Genomic DNA, 19,566 nt, shown 5'->3' with positions numbered 1-19,566 from the left:
GATCCTGTGCTCGGTTTCCACCTCTCTCTGGCCAGTCGGCTGCTGCTGCCCTCCCTCCCCACACCCAGCCGTTCCCAGCTCACCAGGGCTACAGCGTTCCCAGCTGTGGTCCTAGAAAGGGCTCCTGGAGACCATCCTTTTGTGCAAGCAAATGTCAAGTAGATTCCCATCCTGGGCTCTCCGCCCAGTAAATTCTGGAAGCCAAACCTGGGGGAAGATGACCCTGCAGGAGACAGAGCGGGTAGCAAATCAGGACGCTGAATGTTCATTTGCTTTTTTCCTTCTTCAGTCCACAGTGGCCACATCTGTGACCCTTGCTGTCCCTCCCCTGTCCCTGCTGGATTCCAAATGGCCTTCTGGTGCTACTGCCTAGTCTACCTCCTGGTACGTGAACGTGGGGGATGGGGGTGGGGCGGCCAAGGGGACTCAAAGCTGCTGACTTCCAAGTGGGCACCTCTGAGGTCACTGTGAAGGTCACACGAGATAAGCCTTTGGCAAGAATAAGAGTAAAAGCATCCACTGCTGCTGCACCTTTTACATTCAATCAACAGCTTGTTAATTCCTGGGGGGGGGGGGCGGGAGGGGGGGAGTGGAGGGGGGCTGGAGGACAAACTCAAAGCAGTGAAACTCCCTGCCCAAGATCCCCTCTGGGTGGGACTGGAACCCAGGTCTGACTCAGAGCTTGGAGCTTCCAACGCATCCTGCAGGAGCATGAAGTAAATAATCAGTAACTGACTGACCCAGCCCCAAACTGTCTGCTTCTTTCTCAGATAAGGAGTCTCTCTGGGACCCTCTCCAACTCACCAGCTGAATCAAGGGGCTCCTGGGTCACAGGTTGGTATGAGGGTCCCAGAGGGGTTCCTCCGTCCTCCAGCTCAGCCAGCCTGTGGTCCACCTGGTGCATTGGCGTCTAAGGCAAAGGAAGGGAGGAGATGCCGTTTAGTTCAGCCCCATCATCCCCGGACCCTGGACGGAAAGTTTCAACCGTGTCCATCTTATTCTTGGCTCCAAAGAGATGACAGAACAGGCTCAGCAAAGGGACTAGACCTGACAGGTCACAGAGCATTGAGCTGCGAATGACTCCCAGCTCAGTGCACATGGCCCACACCCCGCTCTCCCACACTCTCTCCTCTGACCCTGCAGCTCCAGTGGGTCCCGGGGAGGTTGTGGAGACGGCAGATGGGGTGTGCAAGTTTCCAGGGCAGCACCTGACCTGGTGGCAGGCTCAAGAGGCTTGTGAGCAGAGGTTTGGCCACCTGGCACTCGCGCCCCCTGCTGGGGCCCTGGCTCTACGGCTGCCCAACCCCATCTGGATGGGCCAAAAAGAGGGCTCTCTTCGGAGAGCCCCGAAAAGGCGTGAGTGTGGGCCCAGGACCTGGGAGGAGGAGGCGGGGGTGCGGGGGTGCAGAGGCTTTGGAGACCTCCAAAGATGGGGCCCACAGTGATAGTCCTCTTGGGTTGAGCTCAGAAGAAGTCCCCGTTGCATCTCCATTTCCCTTGTCCTGGAGTAAAATAGAGGGTTGGCCGCATGGGTATGAGCACAGGAGCCCCCATTTCTTCCTTCCCGAGAGAGGGAGATGCCCCAAAGCCCACAGGGGGCCCTGCAGCTGCGCCAGTGGGTTGCCAGAGGCTGTGCGCCGCTGGGGACACTGAGGGGCCGGCCCGCGTGTCCCCGCAGGCGCGCTCACGTCGGCCGCGCTGGTGTTCGGGGAGCGGACCGCGGACAGGGCGGCGCGGCTGCGGCGGCCCCTGCCCGCGCTGGGGGCGCTGACTGCGTGCGCGCACGTGCAGTGGGACGCCGCCTCGCCCGACCCCGCGGCGCTCTTCTCCCTCGCCGCGCCCGCGCTGCCCAACGCGCTGCAGCTGCGCGCCTTCGCCGAGCCCGGCGGCGCGGTGCACGCGGCGCTGGTGGTGCGCGGCCACCACGCGCCCTTCCTCGCCGCCTTCCGCGCCGACGGCCGCTGGCACCACGTGTGCGCCACGTGGGAGCAGCGCGGCGGGCGCTGGGCGCTGTTTGCCGACGGGCGGCGGCGCGCCGGGGCGCGGGGACTGGGCGCGGGCCACCCGGTGCCGGCGGGCGGCATCCTCGTGCTGGGCCAGGATCAGGATTCCCTGGGCGGCGGCTTCTCGGCGCGCGATGCCTTCAGCGGCAACCTCACCGACTTCCACCTGTGGGCTCGGGCGCTGAGTCCCGCGGAGCTGCGGCGGGCGCGAGCCTGCGCGCCGCCAGTCGGCGGCCTGCTCTTCCGCTGGGACTTGGGCGCTCTGGACGTCATGCCCTCGCTGCTGCCGCCCCTGCCGGTGCGCCTTCTCTGTCCGGGTACGGCCCGCCCCGCCTTTGGGCGGCTAGGCCCCGCCCACCAGCTGCTGGGTCCCGCCCCCTGGTTGCTGGGCCCCGCCCCTGGCTCCCGCAGGCTCCCTTCTAAGCTCGCGACCCAGCCCACGTCTCTCGAACCTGGCCACGCCCAGCTCTGGTCACGCCCTCCCTAAACCGGTCCGGCAAATACCCAATCCGAGTGGCTTGACTAGGCTCACCCCTTAGCTGCCTTGCCCCACCTTGTGCTGGCTGCAGCACCCTTCACCCAGGTTCCCATATTGCCCCCCTAAGTCAGGGACTGTGCGTTTTGGCCCCCCCAAAGGTGTACAAGTGCCTTCAAAGCCCGAACAGGCCGGTGAGTCACAGGGGCTCCTGGGGAGCCACGATACTGTCCTGACCCCTGTCCCATCCCTGCCAGTGCCTTCAGAGGAGTGCCCTACATGGAACCCAGGATCCCGTACTGAGGGCTCTTCGCTCTGCCTTCAACCACGGCCCTTCCTCTGCTGCTACCGGACAGGTGATTCCTGGCAGTCCCCAGGGCTCTGCGGAAGGGGAGGCTGGGTATGGACAAGTGTAGACCGAGGGGGAGTAAGCAGTTAGCACGAACTGGGAATTCAGAATCTTCTCGAAGCTTCAGGGCCTCCTTGGAGTCCAAACTACAGGACGAGGTCGGGGCCAGAAAGACCTGGAGGTGAATCCCAGCTGTGTGTCCCTGGGCAAGTGATTTTGCTATTGTATGACTCAGTTTCCCCATCTAGAACACTGTAAGGCTCCAGACACGTAGCAGTGAACATGCTCTTCCTCCTAGAGCAGCAAATGGTGGATGGGGCACCTCTGGGCTGTGTCGCTCGGGACCCAGCCTGGCCTCCCCTCCTTTGCAGAGACTTACCAGCGGCTGCAGGAAGCCCCGTCATGGCCTGGCCAGGATGTTATCAGCCGAGTCAATGCCTTGGCCAACACCACTGTGGTGAGCCCCCCATCCAGGGAGCTGAAGAATTGGGCACACTCTGGGTCACCTAACTGCATCTCAGCTTCCTCACCTACAAAGGGGACACCCACCTAACATGTCTTCAGCAATCAAGATTGTTCATATTCCCTATTTTGGAGCCTTTGAGAGCTGGGGGCTTGTGTTATGTTTGACATGGGCCACCAAGAAGACCCTAGTGGGGCTCAAGTGTGGCTTGCGCTAGGAGATCCCTCTTAACAGCCAGACCTGCTGCAAGGAGCTCCTCTGCCCACAGCTCCTCCCGGACCCTCTCTCTGAAGTCCATGGACACCTGTCGCCGGCTGAGGCCTGCATCTTCCTGGGTATCCTGGAGAGAGTCCTGGCAAAGGAGGCGGCCCCTCTGGGGCCCACAGCACTGCTGGCCATCATCCACTTCCTGAAGAGGGTGACAGCCCTCGGGGCTGAGGAGCCAGACCCCTTGACAGGACCCTGGGAGCAGCTTGGCCAGGGCATCGTGTCCGTGGCCAGCTTGGTCCTGGAGGAGCAGCTGGCCGGCACGTGGCTCTCAGTCAGTGAGGTGAGACGGGCAGGGCTTGGGGTGGGGGCGGTGGGGGAGGCCTGGGCTCCCATTCCGTCCTTGCCTCCAGCTTCTTGTGTAGCCATGGGCCAGTCAGCACCCGTTGCTAAGCTTTATCTCTCCGTCTATCAAAAGAAGCTCCTCTTTAAAAAAAAAAAAAAAAAATGAGAGAGAGAGAGAGAGAGAGAGCCAGAGAGAGAGAAAGCACAAGCAGGGGGAGCAGCAGAGGAAGAGGGAGAAGCAGACTCCCCGCTGAGCAGAGATCCTGATGTGGGGCTCGATCCCAGGACCCTGGGATTGTGACCTGAGCTGAAGGCAGACGCTTAACCTACTGAGCCACCCAGGCACCCCAGAAGTTCTTCTTTTATCTGTTATGGAAGTTGGACTCCCACACACAACCACGCTTGAAGAATAGTTTCTACAGTCGAAAATAAGAGCCACTAATCTATAAGGACCTCCCCCATATCCAAGAGTCTGGCAGCCCCCCTAAGAGGGAGGACGTCTCTGCTGAGTGTTCAGCCATCTTGTCTTCCAAAGCAGCCCAGACGCTCAGGAGAACAGGACAGCTGCTATCCAGATGGCAAGGGCGTCGGAAACATCCTCGGGCAGACGTGGCTGTAGGCTTGGGAGCAGTCGGCCCAGAGAAGGGAGAGACGAGGGGTCATAGACATCACTGGAAAGTCTCGGGGGCAGGAAGAGCACATGTGGTGCCTCTTGGCCTGAGAGGACGGAACCCGGCCCGAGGCTTGGGGACAGGCTGGAGATGACACAACAGGCGGCCCTGGTTCCAGGGAATGGCTCCCCTGGGGAAGTGAGCTTCGGAGGGTGCCCAGATGGTAAGCGAGCGGCCGGCAGGCACGGAGCCCTGGGAGGCCTTTGCCTGGGCCAGCGCCGATGACCGCTCAGGAGAGGCTCGGAGAGACCAGAGGAGGCCCATGAGGCCGGGCCTCAGACACCAGCCTGAGGACCCAGGACTCGATCCTGGAGGCCCTGAGCAGCCACCAAGGGTCTGGAGCAGGGCGGCCACTTCACAGATCCCTGGGAACACGTTCACGACCGGTCAGGGCGGGTGGCAGCAGGATGCCGAGCGGGAGAGAGCTGAGGTGTGGCTCCTTCCAGGTGGTCGGCGGCCCCATGGCCTTGGTGGCAAGTGTCCAGCGCCTGGCACCTGTGCTGAGCACCGTGCTGACCTCCGAGCAGCCGGGACTGCGTATCCAGCGCCATGGAGCCGGTGAGCCTGCGAGCCACCCAGCTGGGCCCTCGGAGCTCAGACATCTCTTAGCCTCCGTCACTTCTACTCAGTCTCCTGCGTTTGCCCGCGCCGTGCCCTCCCTCAGATGCCCTCTCTCCCTTGACCTCCTAGCAGACTCCTATCTATCCTTCAGAACCTTGCTGGAGCCTCAGCTCCTCCAGAAAGCCTCGTGTGGTGTTAGCTCTCCTGACAGTCATTTCCTCCTTCTGCCGACACCCCATACGCAAACACATCTTTTTGCCTTTGTGGTCGTCACCACAGACCTCCTTCCTCCTGAGGCCCCCTGAGTACCAGGACCGTCTCTGACTCATTTCAGCCTCTCAGGCCAGACCCCAGTACACTCTCAGTGTTTGTGGATTCACAGTTGGAATTTTGGCAAAAACCTGTGTCCTTTGGGAACCCTTTGGTTTCTGGGGTGTATTGATATTCGGATCCTGGTCCCCAGGGACGCCTCTCAGTGATTCCCCTCTTCTGGACTTGAAGGAGAGGGGAAGCCGACCCTCCCACGGGGGCTGGTTGGGCAGAAAGACCTCCCTCCGGAGGTCCAGCCCCCCAGCCCTGTTTGATCCCAGGTCTGGAGGTGCGGCGCCTACACCTGGGGGAGGCCAGCAGAGAGGGCTGTGTGTTCATGATGCCCCGTGGACATCCGGAGGGGCCCGGCCACATCCGTATCCCCGCGGGAGAAGTGGAGCAGCTCCTCAGGAAAGGTGGGTACGGAGGGTGGGGTGGAGAGGGGGTTCCTCTTGGGGTCTGGGTCAGCTCGTGTTGCTAACTCGGCTACTTTGGATAAGTCACCTCACCGTTCAGAGCCTGTTTCCTTGCCTGGAAGACTGTCCTCTTTGTACTTGCCTTGCGGGTGATTATGAGGTTAAAAGCACTTGTCGCATCGTAGATGTTCGCTGAGTCTCCTCCACTGAACCACACGTTGCCTCTTGGAAGCGGGGTGGAGGAGGCCCTCAGCTTGCTGCCGCCCGGGGCGGGAGGATCAGGACATGCAGCAAAGGGCCTTAGAGCTGCAGGGTTACGCGCATGAGCCGTGGCTGGTTGGAATTCCGGTTCCACTACTTATTAGCTGTATGACCTTTGGGAAGGCAATTAATCTCTATGAGCCTTGGTTTCCCTGTCTGTAAGGTGAGCAGAGCATCTCCCTCGGGGCCAACCCGTGGCACTTGCTCACACAAGTGACACAGGGTGGGGTCTTGGGCCCCCTCCCACTCAGCCAGGCCTCTCCAGAGTCACCGTGATCCACAGCTGGTTCAGCTCCAGTATCTTCCAGCACACCCTAGGGGAGCCCGGACTAGAGCCCCAGACCCCTGACAGCTCAGAAGAGGCGAGCAAGGCGCAGAGGTGAGTGGGGCCCAGCCAGTAGGCTGCTGAGGGTCTGGATCCCCTCCCCAGGAAGGGCCAGGCCTCCATCCCATGCCAGAGCCCTGATTCTGAGAGGCAAATCTGCCTTTAGCACCCAGAACCAAATTCTCCCCCATCCCCAACACTCACAACGCTGGGCGTGCCGCTGGAACCTGGCTCGACCGCTGTCTGGGGTCCAGGCTTCAGTGTCGAGACTCAGGGAGAAGACAGGACTTAATGAATTTCCTAGCAAGTCCCCAAGGCAAAACTGGAACTCATATGCCCTAATTCCAAGCACGGGACATTTCCTGATGTTTCTTTGGACACAGAGGGTGTCATCTCTGCATATCCAGGCCATCCACAACCTCTCCTGTGCAGCCAGCTGGTGTCCTTAAAAGCTCCCTTTCTCCCCACAGGTTTCTAAGCACCCGGCTGGGCTCGGCCATCATCTCCTCTGAGGTATGGGATGAGACCGGGGAGGTCAGCACAGCCGTGACGTTTCACCTGCAGCACCAGGCCCAGGTACTGGGAAGGGGGGGAATTCTGGTAACTGCCACCCCACTGCACTTATCCTGGTTTGCTGTCCCCCTTCCCCAACATGCATTCATTTGAACCAAGGTCTAAAAATGTACAAGAAAAATACTCATTCCCAAGGCACACCATTGCCTTCCAGGGACCTGAAGGGAATTGGTTTATTACACACTCACTTTGGGCTGGGGGACTTAAATAAGCAACATCCATGTAATCCTCCAACTGCCCATTCGACAGAACAAAGAGTGAGCTTGGCGGAGGGGCTGTGATGGGCCCCAGCCTGTAAGCGGCAGAGCTGGGATTTCATTATCGGTGTGCATGACTCGAAACATTGGTGGTTCCTGTTGGAGCATCCAGGGACATGTGCAGAGACCTGCACGGCCATGTGCTCCTGAGACCTGGAAGAGCCCAAGCGTCCACCAAGGGGGACTGGGCAAAAAGCCATACGCAGCTGCACCCTGGAATCGTCCATCCGCTAGGGTTATGCAAGGAACAGGTCTTTTTCTATAAACTGATCTGGAAAGATCACCAAAAAACCTTGCTTCATTTCATCACGTGAAATACACACATTCCTTCCTGCTTTTGCAACGTTAGTTTCAGAGAAATCTAAAGTTGACTTTTACCCACGACCACTAATCCTAAACACGAACACACACATACACACCCCCCATAGTTTATCGTCTTCGGTATGTCATCCCAAGACTGTAAAAATCAATCTCCCGGGCGCCTGGGTGGCTCAGTGGGTTAAGCTGCTGCCTTCGGCTCAGGTCATGATCTCAGGGTCCTGGGATCGAGGCCCGCATCGGGCTCTCTGCTCAGCGGGGAGCCTGCTTCCCTCTCTCTCTCTGCCTGCCTCTGTCTGCTTGTGATCTCTCTCTGTCAAATAAATAAATAAAATCTTAAAAAAAAAAAAATCAATCTCCTTACACTGCAGTGTCCATTTTAACTATACAACATGGTGGGTTTTGACCCGCATATACACTCAGGGACCACTGCCCCAAGCAAGGTAAAGACCCTTTCCACATTCCCAACGGGCTTCTTTGTGTCCTCCCGCCAGGCAGGTTTCCCTCCCTTTCACCCCAGGGAATCACCTGATCTGCTTCTTGTGACTGTAGATTCTGTCTTTTCCAGCGTTTCCCATAAATGGAACCAGAGTATATGCTGTGTCCCATCCCCCTGCACCCTCCTGGTCTCCGCTCTCCATACACAGCCACACCCCTGCCCCAGGCCCCCCATATACACTCACACGCCTGCTCTGTCCCTGTTTCCTGCCCTCAGGCCTTCCCACTGAGACTGGTGCAGCCTGTCTGTGCTTTCTGGAACTTCAGTATCAGGTGAGTTTCAACTTCCCAGCTCTTTAATCAAGGCAATTTGGTGTTAGTTTTTTGGGGGTTTTTTGTTTGTTTGTTTTTGTTTTTTTTAAGCCATCCATTCTGCTTGAGGACGAGGTGTGTTTGGGGTCACCAGTCACCACCTGTCTTGCCTCGGGCCCCTCCCCAACTCCAGAACAAGCTGGAGCAAGAGAAGCTGTGACCCAGGAGATAGTGAGCTCCCCATCATGGGAGATACACGAGCTCACTCTGTGGGGTGCCTAGGGAGAGACCCATCCGTCAAATAGGTGTTAGACTTGATGATATGTCCCAGGCCAGGGCGCTTCAATGTTTGAAGGAGCGGAAGACGGTTCAGAGATGAGCCCCAGCTCCCAGCCCTGGATCCTTGGCTGAACGTCGGTCACTGTCACTTAGTAATTAATGCCATTAATCAGTTGTAATCACTGGTCTTGGCCCCATGGCCCCCTATCATCCCTAAGAGTGTTAAGTCCATTTTACAGATGGGAAACTGAGGCCCCAGGAAGGGCAGAGGCTCGCCCAAAGTCGCAAAGTTGGTTAGAGGCAGAGTGGCGATGATGGGCCCCAAGCTTTGGAGAGAGGCTGTCCCCTGCTTGCCACCTACCCCCACGTCCCTCCCATTTCAAGAGCCCTTCTGTTCCCTGCCCTCCCCCAGCCCGGACACAGGGGGTTCATGGGCCACCACTGGCTGCTCTGTGGCCGCCCTGTACGAGGCCTCCACCGCCTGCTTCTGCAACCACAGCACCAACTTTGCGGTCCTGCTGCAGGTGTATGACGTTCAGGTGAGTCCCAGGGAGGTAGGGTTGGGACGGGGGGCGTGGGGGGAGGCGATGTCGGAACCAAGTCTTAAAGGGTGACCAAGAACTGAACAGAAAGGCATCCCCAGCAGAGGGCCAGTCTGAGCAAAGGCAAGGAGCCTAGAAATGGCAGGCCGACTCCGACACATCTGAGAACTTCGACGTCTCTGGAGCTGCCTGTGCCGGGCCCAGGAGTGGAAAAGATGGAGGGACAAGTGGCAGAAGTCAGAGCCCAGAATGCTCAGGCGCTCAGATGGCGATCCTATGGGTCCTATCTGTCGTGAATGTGTTCAGCAGGTGTTGGCTTTGCCCCAAGGGCGCCCTCTGGTGCCAGGAGTGAGCTGGAGGGGCAGAGAGCCTCAAGGGGTCTGCGGGCAGGGGGCAGGCCCTGAGCATGGGGGGACAGCGGGCCAATGGAGGACACGGGACTAAAGGAGGAGGAGGTGGTCTGGGACAAAGGCCTGGGCAGCCGGAGGGGTGAGGGAGTCATCTCAGAGGTGAGTGGGGCAGGCCACGGGACTGAGGGCTTCGGGGTGGGAGAGGTCTCAGCTGGCGACGAAGGGCCCACAGGTGAAGCCGTGGCTGACATGAGGTCAGAAGTAACTGAGACCAAAGCAAGGGACGCCCCTGGAAAGACCCAGCATTTACACCCAATCCCAAGAGCAGAGCCAGACCGGTGTGCTCACTAGAGCTGACAAGGGACTCGGAGGGGTCACTTGCTAAGAGACTGAGTGACACAGTCTCTTAGCCAGGGTTCCTCGGCGTGTTGGGGAGCACACTAGAGAAACGTGCTACAGACACATTTGTCCTGTAAAAGCAGAGAGTGGCCATGTTTGCGTGTGAGCTCCATGCCCCCTCCCCCCAGTTGGGGGGTTGTGACATGCCATCCTCTCCCTGTGGCTGCCTCAGTCACCTCCCAGCCAGGGCTCTCAGGACCTTTGACATCAGCAAAAGCAGGACCGGCCAGGGCCAGGTTAGGGAGAGCCAGCAGGAGAGGACAGGTGAATGCTCTTGTATTAAGTGCCTCCTGTATGTAAGCCTGAATGCTCTTGTATTAAGTGCCTCCTGTGTGTCAGCCTGGCCTTGCCGGCTGCTGCCATTGTCACCCCTGCGTCACCGCAGACAAGGAGGTCTGGGGAGCCTTGCTGGGCTGGGTCGGGGCGAGACTCGGTGTGCTCAGGTCGGGACCGTGATGGGGTTACTGTCCTCCGGGGTCTTCGGCTGGCCTGCAGAGGAGTGCTGAGGAGGAGTCACTGCTGAGGACACTCTCGTTTGTGGGCTGCGGCGTGTCCTTCTGTGCCCTGGCCACCACGTTCTTGCTCTTCCTGGCAGCCGGGTGAGACGAGCTCCCATTGAGTCCCTCCTTGTCCAAGAAGCCCCTGGTCGGGGGTCTCCCTTAGGGCTGTGGGCCCCCATGAAGCCACCCTCTCTGTCTTCATTAGCTCACCCACAGGGACCCAAGCAGGCAGGGGCGGATAGTGGGTGGGGGCTGCTAGTGGTGACCTTGTTGACCGACCCCTGCCTGTCCAGGGTCCCCAAGTCAGAGCGAGCCACGGTCCACAAGAACCTTACCTTCTCCCTGGCCTCAGCCGAGGGCTTCCTCATGGCCAGCGAGTGGGCAAAGGCCAATAAGGTGGGCACCCAGGAGGTGTGCTTGTGAGCTCAGGGGGGACCAGCCGTTTCTGTGTTGCCCCCCACTTCACTAGGCTCCATTTCCTGGCGGGAGCATGGCCCAGAGATGAACAAAACCCCGAATGCTGGAGGTGGGCGGGGGGCGCTGTCCAGAGACCTTCCCCACGGATACATCCTTGCGTTGGTGGTGCCAGACGCGGGCGTGGGATCCAGAGCTGGGCTGCGCCCACAGCTTGGCCTTGGTGGGGCTCTGCCACCCTCCCACCCACAGGTGGCCTGTGTGGCCGTCACAGCTGTAATGCACCTCCTCTTTTTGGTGGCATTCTCCTGGATGTTGGTGGAGGGCCTCCTGCTCTGGAGCAAGGTGGTGGTCGTGAGCATGCACCCGGGCCCCCGGATGGCGCTCTACTATACCACAGGCTGGGGTGATGCCCCCCTGCTCCCCGCTCCTGCTCTGTTCTCAAGTCTGCTTCATGCGTCCTCTCGCTGTCCGACACCCTCCGGTCACCGTCTCCACCTGGGATCCAAAGCCCCAACCAGAGCTCCCCGTGCCCACAGTGCACCTGCTGCCACGGACAGCCCTGGGTGGCCGGTCCGGGGCGGGGCGGGGTGGGGAGGTCCTGGGGGCGGGGCCAGATCCTGGGGGCCGGGTCAGGTCCTGGGGGCGGGGCCGGGTCTGGGAGAGTACAGGTTGCGAGGCATGGTCCGAGGGACACTCGTTCTTCTCCTAGGTGTGCCTGTGGCCATTGTGGCCGTCACCCTGGCCCTGTCTCCCCATGACTATGTGGCGGCCGGGCACTGCTGGCTCAACGTGCACACAGACATCATCTGGGCCTTTGTGGGGCCTGTGCTCTTTGTGCTGACTGTGAGCGGGGTGACCTGGGGGCCTAGCGGGGTGGGCAGGTCACACTGGGGAAGGGGGAGGCCCTCTCACCCGCTGACGCCCGGTCTCCAGGCCAACACGTGCATCCTGGTTCGCGTAGTGATGGTCACTGTGGCCAGCGCCCGCCGCCGTGCCCGCATGCTGAGCCCACGGCCCTGCCTGCAGGAGCAGGTCAGGATCCAGACATGGTGAGGCCCAGAAGTGGGGGAGCACGCAGGAGGCTCACTGGATGGAGGCCTGTGCGAGTCTATGGTGGCAGGATGTTGTCCTAAGGCTATGTGTGCTGGCGGGGCCAAGACGGGACCTGAGCAGGTGTGGCATGCTCATGTGTGTGAACAAGGGTGAGCCCGTGACCTCGCAAGTCACCTGGGGGGGCAGTAATCAGTCCTAAGTGCTGAGGGGTGGGAGGTGTTTGTAGACACAAGCCGCTGTCCTGGGGGCTCACTGTCTACTGATAGCACAGATGGCCTGGTAGGGACAAGGTAGGGGAGACCCCTCCATCAGGCGGTCCCCAGAAGTTTAGGTTCAGAGTGAGGATTTAGGTCCCTACCCTTGCAAGAACTCTCCTCACTCTCCAGGGCCATGTCCTGCCGAAAGGAGGCTGCCCCTGGCCTTCCTCTCCCCGCCCCGTCCTCTGCCAAGGGCAGGGCAGCCCCAGCCAATGAGTCCCTGAAAAGCCAGAGGGCCCCAGGGGTCCCTGAGAAGGGAAGATTGTGGACTCCATGCCACCTGGTTCCCCTCCCCAGTCCTTAGCCCTCCCTCTGGGCAGCTGCACCCTTCCTCTGAGCCAGGTTTGGGACTGGGACTCCCCAGTGCCAACCACTTCTGGGTCTGAGAAGGGACAGCCAAGTCCCGCTGAAGATCCCAGCTGCACCTAAGTCCTGAGCAGCGGTCCCCGGTCTGCACGTCCGACCCGCCTCTCCAGGCCCCTCCCATGTGCCGCCCTACCCAGCAGCCTGCAGGGATTCCCAGGCCAGCCTGGCCTCTCTCAGCCCGGCCTGCTCTCCTGCAGGGCCATGGTGAAGCCGGTGCTGGTCCTGCTGCCCGTCCTGGGCCTGACCTGGCTGGTCGGCGTGCTGGTGCACCTCAGCCCGGCTTGGGCCTACGCCGCCGTGGGCCTCAATTCCTTCCAGGTACTTCTAGGCCCTGGACCTCCTGGGACCAGGGCTCTGACGCGTAGCGGAGCTCAGAGGGAGGGCCTGGGTTGTCAGCAGATGGGAAAAGGAGTGTCCTGTCGGTCATGGGAGGCACCAACAGCGACTAGGGGACATTGTCAAGAGGCAAGAAGTTGAGGGCGAGAGTGGGAACCAACCCTCGAATCAAAGAGGCAGCACGTCAGGGAGGATTTTGTGCCCATTTTACAGTTGAGGGAGCTGAGGTCCAGACCCTCAGGGGTGTGGCAGCGGTTCCAGGCCCCAGGCGGGCGCTAGAGCCACTTCAGGCCTCAGCAGGAAGCCAATGATGGGGCGCAGGACCCCTGGGATCTCTGCCCTCAGGCTCGGGGTGGGGGCGCCCACTGTGGGGCACTGGTGAGGACAGCAGTGAGGAGAGGCTGTGTCAGGAGGACAACACTCAGCGCCCATGGGCCTGTGTCCAGAGTCTCTGAGAGGAGTCAGACTCGGTCCTTGTCCTCAGGGGGGTGGCGGTCCTATGGGGGGACCTAGACATAGACACAGACAGGCACACCGCAGGGGCCTGAGTGCTGGGAGGGAGGTGGGTCCAAGCAGGGCCTCTCCACCCCTGCCCTTCCCCTCAGCCTCCCTTGCACCCCCAGCCCTTCTTCCTGCTGTCCGCCCTTACGCCGCCCAGGTCCTGTCAGGGCTGAGAAAAGGAGTGGCTCGGGTAGGACAAAGAAAGCTCAGGAAATAAGGTACAAATTCTGTCCAAACCCCATGTGTCCCAGAGGTCCTCCTGGGGACCTTTCTGCCCCTCCTGGGATGAAGGGGCCTGAGGGTATTAACAGCCACTTAGATGCCCAGGTGCTCTGAGGCCCGGGACAGAGCCTCTGTCCTGTATTTGTGTCTGTGAACAGGGCTTACACATGAGGAGACAGACCCCGTGAAGTCATGGCCCAAGCCTCACGGGAGGAAGGAGCAGGGGAGGAAGGGGGGGGGGGGGACGGCAGCCAGTGGGGCGGAGCTGGCATCAGGAAGGGTCCGATCCAGTCGTTCATCTATCCTCCTGGTATGTGTCGAACGTCTAGGAGGTGTCGGCTGTGGACACTGTTCCAGGCAGTAGGGACAGAGCAGGAACAGAGGCTACAAAATGCCGTGTTCTTGAGGAGCCGGCCACGGCCAAGGCCAGGCGTCAAGTGTTGGGTGGAGGCAGGGAGCGAGGAAGGGTGCCGTGGGTGATGACTACCAGCTCCTGGTCCACGTCGCCTTCTCGGCCTGGGCCGTGGGGACGCTCAGCCAGGCGTGGGAGTGGAGAGAGGAAAGAAGGGGCCGCTGCTGGGGGAGCATGGAGGCGCCATGCCCAGAGACGGGCCCAGAAAATGAAGAAAAACGGGGCTTCCAGATATTCCCAAAGAAGCGCAGCTCCCAGACACCTGTGTGGGCCTGAGCAGTGGGGGACAGAGGGCAGCGCTACACCCCTTCCTGGACACAGACAAGCCCTTCCTCAAGCCCCACGCCTCCAGAGCATCCTGGCTTCAAACGTGGGCCCTGCCGGGTTAGCCTGTGACCCTGCCTGGGGTGCCCGCACCCCCTTCCGGGGGTGGCCAGGTAGCAGCAGCCCATTGCCAAGGCCACCACGGCAGTGGCCACTCCCCGCCTCCCTCCCTCTGCCCCCTGCCTCCTTTCCTCTCCCCTTGTCCTGCCTCTTCGTCTCTGTCTCTGAATTTTCTCTGAGGTTCCTTCTCCGTCCCCTTCTCCTCTGGCATGGCCCTCCTGCTGTGTCCCTTTCTGTTGACCCTTGACGCCCCCAGCTTTTGTCCTTGAGCTTGACCCCATTCCTCCTGCCAGTCAGCCACAGACCTTTCTTGCCAAGGTCTCCTGCTGAAAGAGGGAAAAGGCTGCCTTACGGGGTCAGCGGACGCATGACCTGGGCCCACCCTGCCATTCGCGACACAGTATCCAGGAAGGTTCCCCAGTCAGGCTGAGTCCTCTGGGTCCCTCCCCACGCCTGGCCTTTCCTCTCCTCCCGCCGTCCCTCCCTGTCTTCCTCACCCCGCCCACCTCCGGGTGTCCCTCTCACACTGTGGCCGGGCCATCAGCTGGGCAGGACCTGCCCTCAGGACTGCCCTCCTACCCTACAGCAGGCCCAGGGCAGAGGGACTGGGCTCAGCGGGGCCTCATTCCCTCGGTAGGGCTGATGTGTCTTCTTGTGGCTCCCGGGCCAGGTTTCCGGGCACCCTTCAGGAGCACCATGGGCGGGAGAACCTTTGTGCACTCTGTGCTGGAGAGAGTTTGCTAGTGCCCAGGATCCAAGCACCGGGCCACATGCCCAAGGCAGGGCATGGCGGAGGCTGAGAGGCTGAGGGGACATGGGGGCAGGCTGGGGACAGAGGAGCCACTCGTGGGGACACAGAAAGGGTGCTTCCTGGAGGGAGCGATTCTCGGCTGAGACTCAGTGAGACAGAAGAATGTTTTAGGTCAGGGAAATATGGGGGGAGCCAGCAGAGACATGAAGGGGGGGACACGTGAGCTGGTGAGAAATGGGACAGGAGGGCACATGGGGGCCAGACCGTGCAGGGTCCCCAGAGCTATTGTAAGGAGCTCGGATGTCATCCCAGGGGTGCCAGGGAGCCTCGGAGAATGCTAGGCAGGGAGGTGCTGGCGGGGTTGGGTGGAGTTTGGAAAGCTGCCTTTCTTTGAAAGGCTGCAGAGGGAAGACAGGCTAGCTGGAGGTGGGGAGGGGCGGGAATCTGGGGGACACCAGGGTCTGTCTTAGGGTGGAGGGTGGTATGAACCCAGTTAGGGGCTAAGAACCAGGGGGAGCAGCCAGGCTCTGAGGCTGAAGCTAGAAGCCGCAAAGAGGGCCCCTGGACCCCAACCTGTGTCCTCCAGTCTGAGCCTCAGGGCAGGGGCTATGGCCTGTCCTGGTAGAATCTGAAGAAGGCCTAGGCTCCAAATTCCACCTGCTGGGTCACACTTTGGCCTAGGACTCATTGTTCTGTCCCCTGTCCCAGGCCCTAGGGTCCTGCTCCATCCAACAGGAAGGATTAACCCACCCCCACCCTCTCAGCATGGAGCTGTTATGAGGGCGGTCACCCTGTGTGTGAAGGTACTTCGTGAGTGGCCAGGCCCTCTTGGGCCTCATGTGTGTGAGCAGGAAGAGCCAGCTACAGCCCAGACACTGCTCTGAGTCCTTCACACACAGCAGAAGCTGAGTCCTGGCTTCTGCTTCCCAGAAGAAGAGACAGAGGGTCAGAGACACACGCAGCTAGAGGCATGAATCAGCATGCATTCACACATCTGCTGTCCCAAGATTGGAGTTAGCCTTGATTTCAGGAACTCCTGCAGCCATGATGAGGCTGTGAGGAAGGAGCAGGTGGGAGTCAGGGGACAAAGAGGGACAAGAGGGCAGAGAGGCTATCTGTGGCCAGAGGCTGAAGGTATGGGGTCAGGTAGGGGAGGGCCCCTTCTGGTTCTCTCTGCCATAGAATGTCACAGATGTCCCCTCCCAAGTGCAGGAGGGGGACAGAGTAGGATTTGTGTTGGTCCGCCTGTGTCTCTCAGTGTCTCTGGGTATCTCTCAGTGTGTCTCTGTTGTGGCCCCGGGGCCAAGCGGTGGAGGGGGCTGGCTCCAAGGCAGTGACACCCATCCACATGCTGGGTCTGTCCCCAGGGGCCGTACATCTTCCTGGTCTATGCCGCCTACAACGGGAGGTGAGTTGGGGATATGGGTGGTTGGGGGGGTGGGATGGGCAGGGCTAACTTGCAGGGCACCTGTGCCTGGGGGTCAGGGCGAGGGGCCTAGGCCTGACCCTGATGCCCAACCCCCAGGTCCGGAGCGCCCTGCAGAGGATGACGGAGAAAAAGGCAACAGAGGCATTCACGGTGGGTGCTGGCAGGTGGGGATCCTGGGGTGGGAGGTCCCACTCCCTGTCAATGCCACACCCCTTCCTTTCAGGCCTGCTCCAGCCCCATGGGCCCAGCGTCCCCCCCGAGGTCCCTGGGTCCCTGGGAGGTGGCTCAGGACAGCCCTGCAGCCTTGGCTCCGGCCCGAAGACACTTGGCTCTTAGAGGTAAGGCCACACCAGCCTCCAGTCTGTACTACCCAGAGCCTTGGTTTCCCTGGTGCGCAGGTAAAGCTGGGAAGGCGATGGCGATCCTATTAGCCCATCTGAAAGGCAAAGAGACTGAGGCCCAGGGACTTCAAGCATGGGGCCTGGGGGATGGCTTAGAAGTGGCTTATTTTTTCCCACCACCACCAGGGAACAGGGGCCCCAGCTGCCCTGCCCAGAGGCAGGGCTTGACCAGGGTCACGTTCCTTGGGTCTCTGTCCAAAGGGGGTTTGGGGGTTCCAAAGCCAGGTGGGTAGATGAGGTTTGGGGCCCTGAGATAGAGAGCATGGGCTGAATGACTTCAAGGCTAGGCCAGGAGTTTCAGTCCCATCTCCTAGTTTACATGCTGTGTGCCCTTGTGTATGTTACCTTCCCTCTCTGGGTCTTAGTTTCTTCATTAATCTGTGGAGTAAACCTTTGAGTGGATCCTTAGGGTCTTTGATAATGAGGTCCTGTCCAGGGCAGGAGAGCAGAGAGTGAGCTTCCTGTCTCAGTCTCTGAAAAGGGTTTTTCTCTGTAGGAACCCACAGCCCCAGAATCCCCACAACCTTCTCCTCCATTGCAGAACCTGAGAGGCCGGTGAGGCTGGGACGAGGGTGGCAGGTGCTAGCAAGTATGTCCCACAGGGTAGAGGAAACCACAGGGACTAGGGGAGGGGGGGCTTCCTCCAGAGATCAGAGGAGCCCCATTCCTCAGTTACCAGGTGGCAGGGCCCTGGGAGCCGCCAGGCAGAACCTGAATGCCAAGGCCACTGGGGGTGGGGGAGTCATTACAAGGTTTCCCAGGGCCCCCAGGGCAAGGGGGAGCAGGAGTGGGGGGCCCCTCCCCTGATGATGTCATCTGTCCTCAGGCTGTGGAGCTGACAGCATTCAAGGTGTCAGGTACAACTCTCCCCCCCAAGAGGCTCCCCTTTTCCCCCTCCCCTGCAGCCCGACTGCACCAGGATGGAAGCGATTGGAGAAGCAGCGTACCCGGCTTCCCACGGCTTGTGGGGCCCTTCCTCTTTCTCTGCTCCTTGCTGGTGCCCAAAGTCCCCCATTAGCACACTGGGGGCCTGTCAGGAAAGGGCAGTGCTCTTTGGGAGAGGTGCACTCAGGGGATAGGTTTGGGACCCCTTCCCAGAGCGGGTGCTGCAGGAGGGGCAGGGAGCCGGGAGCCTGCCCACCCCCCAGGCCCAGCGCTCTCAGAGCCTCTACCCTGATGCCTCCTGGGCGGAAAGGACTTTCCAAACCTGGTGAGAAGCGAGCACTTCCCTCTCAGGCTCCGTTCCCCAACCACAGGGCTGATGGGGGCCTGCAGGCAGTGGGGTGAGGCTGGGGCCGGGAAGGGAACCGAGGGCCCTCTGGCCACTGTCAGCCTCTCTCAGACTGAGTCCCCCAGGCTTAGAGCACAGCTGGCTGTAGGAGGGCCTGCCAGGCACCGCCGCGCCTCAGGCCGAGGGGTCCTTCCCAGCATGGGCAAGAGGCCTGTTTGTCCGGCTCTAACTGGGGCTGGGCTCAGGGCTAAAGCCCCGCGTTGGCTGACTCCTTTAAACCTGGGGATCTGGGGGAACTATCCTCCCATTGTGCAGATGGGGAAAGTGAGGCACCGGGGCAGTCACACCGGTGTAAGCGGAGACACATTCGAAACCCTAGTCAGTGAGACCCCAGGCTCCCGCCGGCTTCCTCCTCTGCCTGGTGTCCCCGGTTCCCTGAAGCCTCGACTGCCCCTTCTGCAACGTGGGCAGGAGGCGCCCCCTGCAGGCCGGCGCGCCGTGGGCCTTCCGCGGGGCCGACAGCGCCCCCGCTCCCGCGAGCCCCCCGCGCCCCGCCCCTCCCCCCACCCCCGCAGGCGAGGCGCCGGTGGGAACAAGAGCGGTAGCGGCGCCTCTGCGCTCAAGTGACAGCGCCTTTGTCTCTGCTGAATGGGTGCGTTGCTAAGGCCGCTCGTAGCAACGAGCCGCTTCCACCTCGGCCCGCGACGGCCCCACCCTCCGGACCCCAACCTGCGTCGCCCTCCCTCCGGACGCCCTAGCCCCTCCCTCCCCCTCCGCACCCCGCGACCTTCTCAGGTGGCCCGAGACGAGGAGCGGGGGAGCGAAGGCTGCCAGCCCCGGTCCCTCACGAGGCAGCCACCGCCCTTCCTGAAAGCCTCTGGGCATCAGGTGTTCTTTGAGAGAATCTGAGGGTCCGAGAGAGGGAATGGGGGACACTGCCCAGGGTCCCCCGGGGCCAGAATCCCCCCGAGGGCTTCCCCCCAACCTCCGTTTCCAGACCCCTCCAGGGACCCCCACCATGATCCTCTGCCAGCTCAGCAACCCCCCTTCCTCCCAGGTTTCTAGAGAAGAGAGTGTGCAGACTTTACCCCCAGGCTCCTGGGGGGGACCTCTGAAAGGGCCCACTGGGGGCCCCTGCGGGACAGACAGCGGCCTCAGCCTCCCCCTGCTTCCAATAGGACCCCTGCCTAGTGCCGTGTCAACGCAGCTGCACCCCACAGCTCAGGCCCCCCCAACTTTGACCAAGATCGTCCCCCGCACACCCTTCCCACCTGCCTTGAAGTTCTGACAGCCCCATGGAAGGTGCCGTAATAAACGATACTCCTGTGACCCGTTCCTCCCTGGGGGTCACCCTGGCCTGGGGAGGGGGACAGGATGCTGATGGGAGGGTGGGACAAGGGAAGGGGCCGCTTTATCTTCGGGACTCAAGACAGCCCCGGTTTCATCAACAGGG

At 61.0% G+C, this 19,566-nt stretch overlaps 1 protein-coding gene across 1 annotated transcript; it reads left to right on the top strand.

Annotated features, from left to right (window-relative positions):
* Positions 1-348: 348 nt before the first annotated feature.
* On the top strand, positions 349-19,022 carry ADGRD2 (adhesion G protein-coupled receptor D2). Its single transcript, XM_032308480.1, is given in 24 exon segments — positions 349-394; positions 776-838; positions 1,144-1,356; positions 1,679-2,320; positions 2,736-2,834; positions 3,199-3,284; positions 3,559-3,840; positions 4,960-5,071; positions 6,316-6,439; positions 6,856-6,961; positions 8,901-9,101; positions 10,349-10,452; positions 10,647-10,749; positions 11,020-11,173; positions 11,480-11,613; positions 11,704-11,819; positions 12,644-12,764; positions 16,420-16,464; positions 16,578-16,631; positions 16,705-16,819; positions 17,379-17,437; positions 17,788-17,846; positions 18,555-18,765; positions 18,909-19,022. Coding segments are annotated over 24 exon segments (3,363 nt in total).
* The last annotated feature ends 544 nt before the right edge of the window (positions 19,023-19,566 follow it).

This window comes from Mustela erminea, chromosome 12, assembly GCF_009829155.1.
Source record: "Mustela erminea isolate mMusErm1 chromosome 12, mMusErm1.Pri, whole genome shotgun sequence".
In the NCBI taxonomy this organism is placed as follows: Eukaryota; Metazoa; Chordata; class Mammalia; order Carnivora; family Mustelidae; genus Mustela; species Mustela erminea.
The sequence above is the reverse complement of the archived record's forward strand: the minus strand, read 5'-3'. Positions and strand labels throughout refer to the sequence as shown.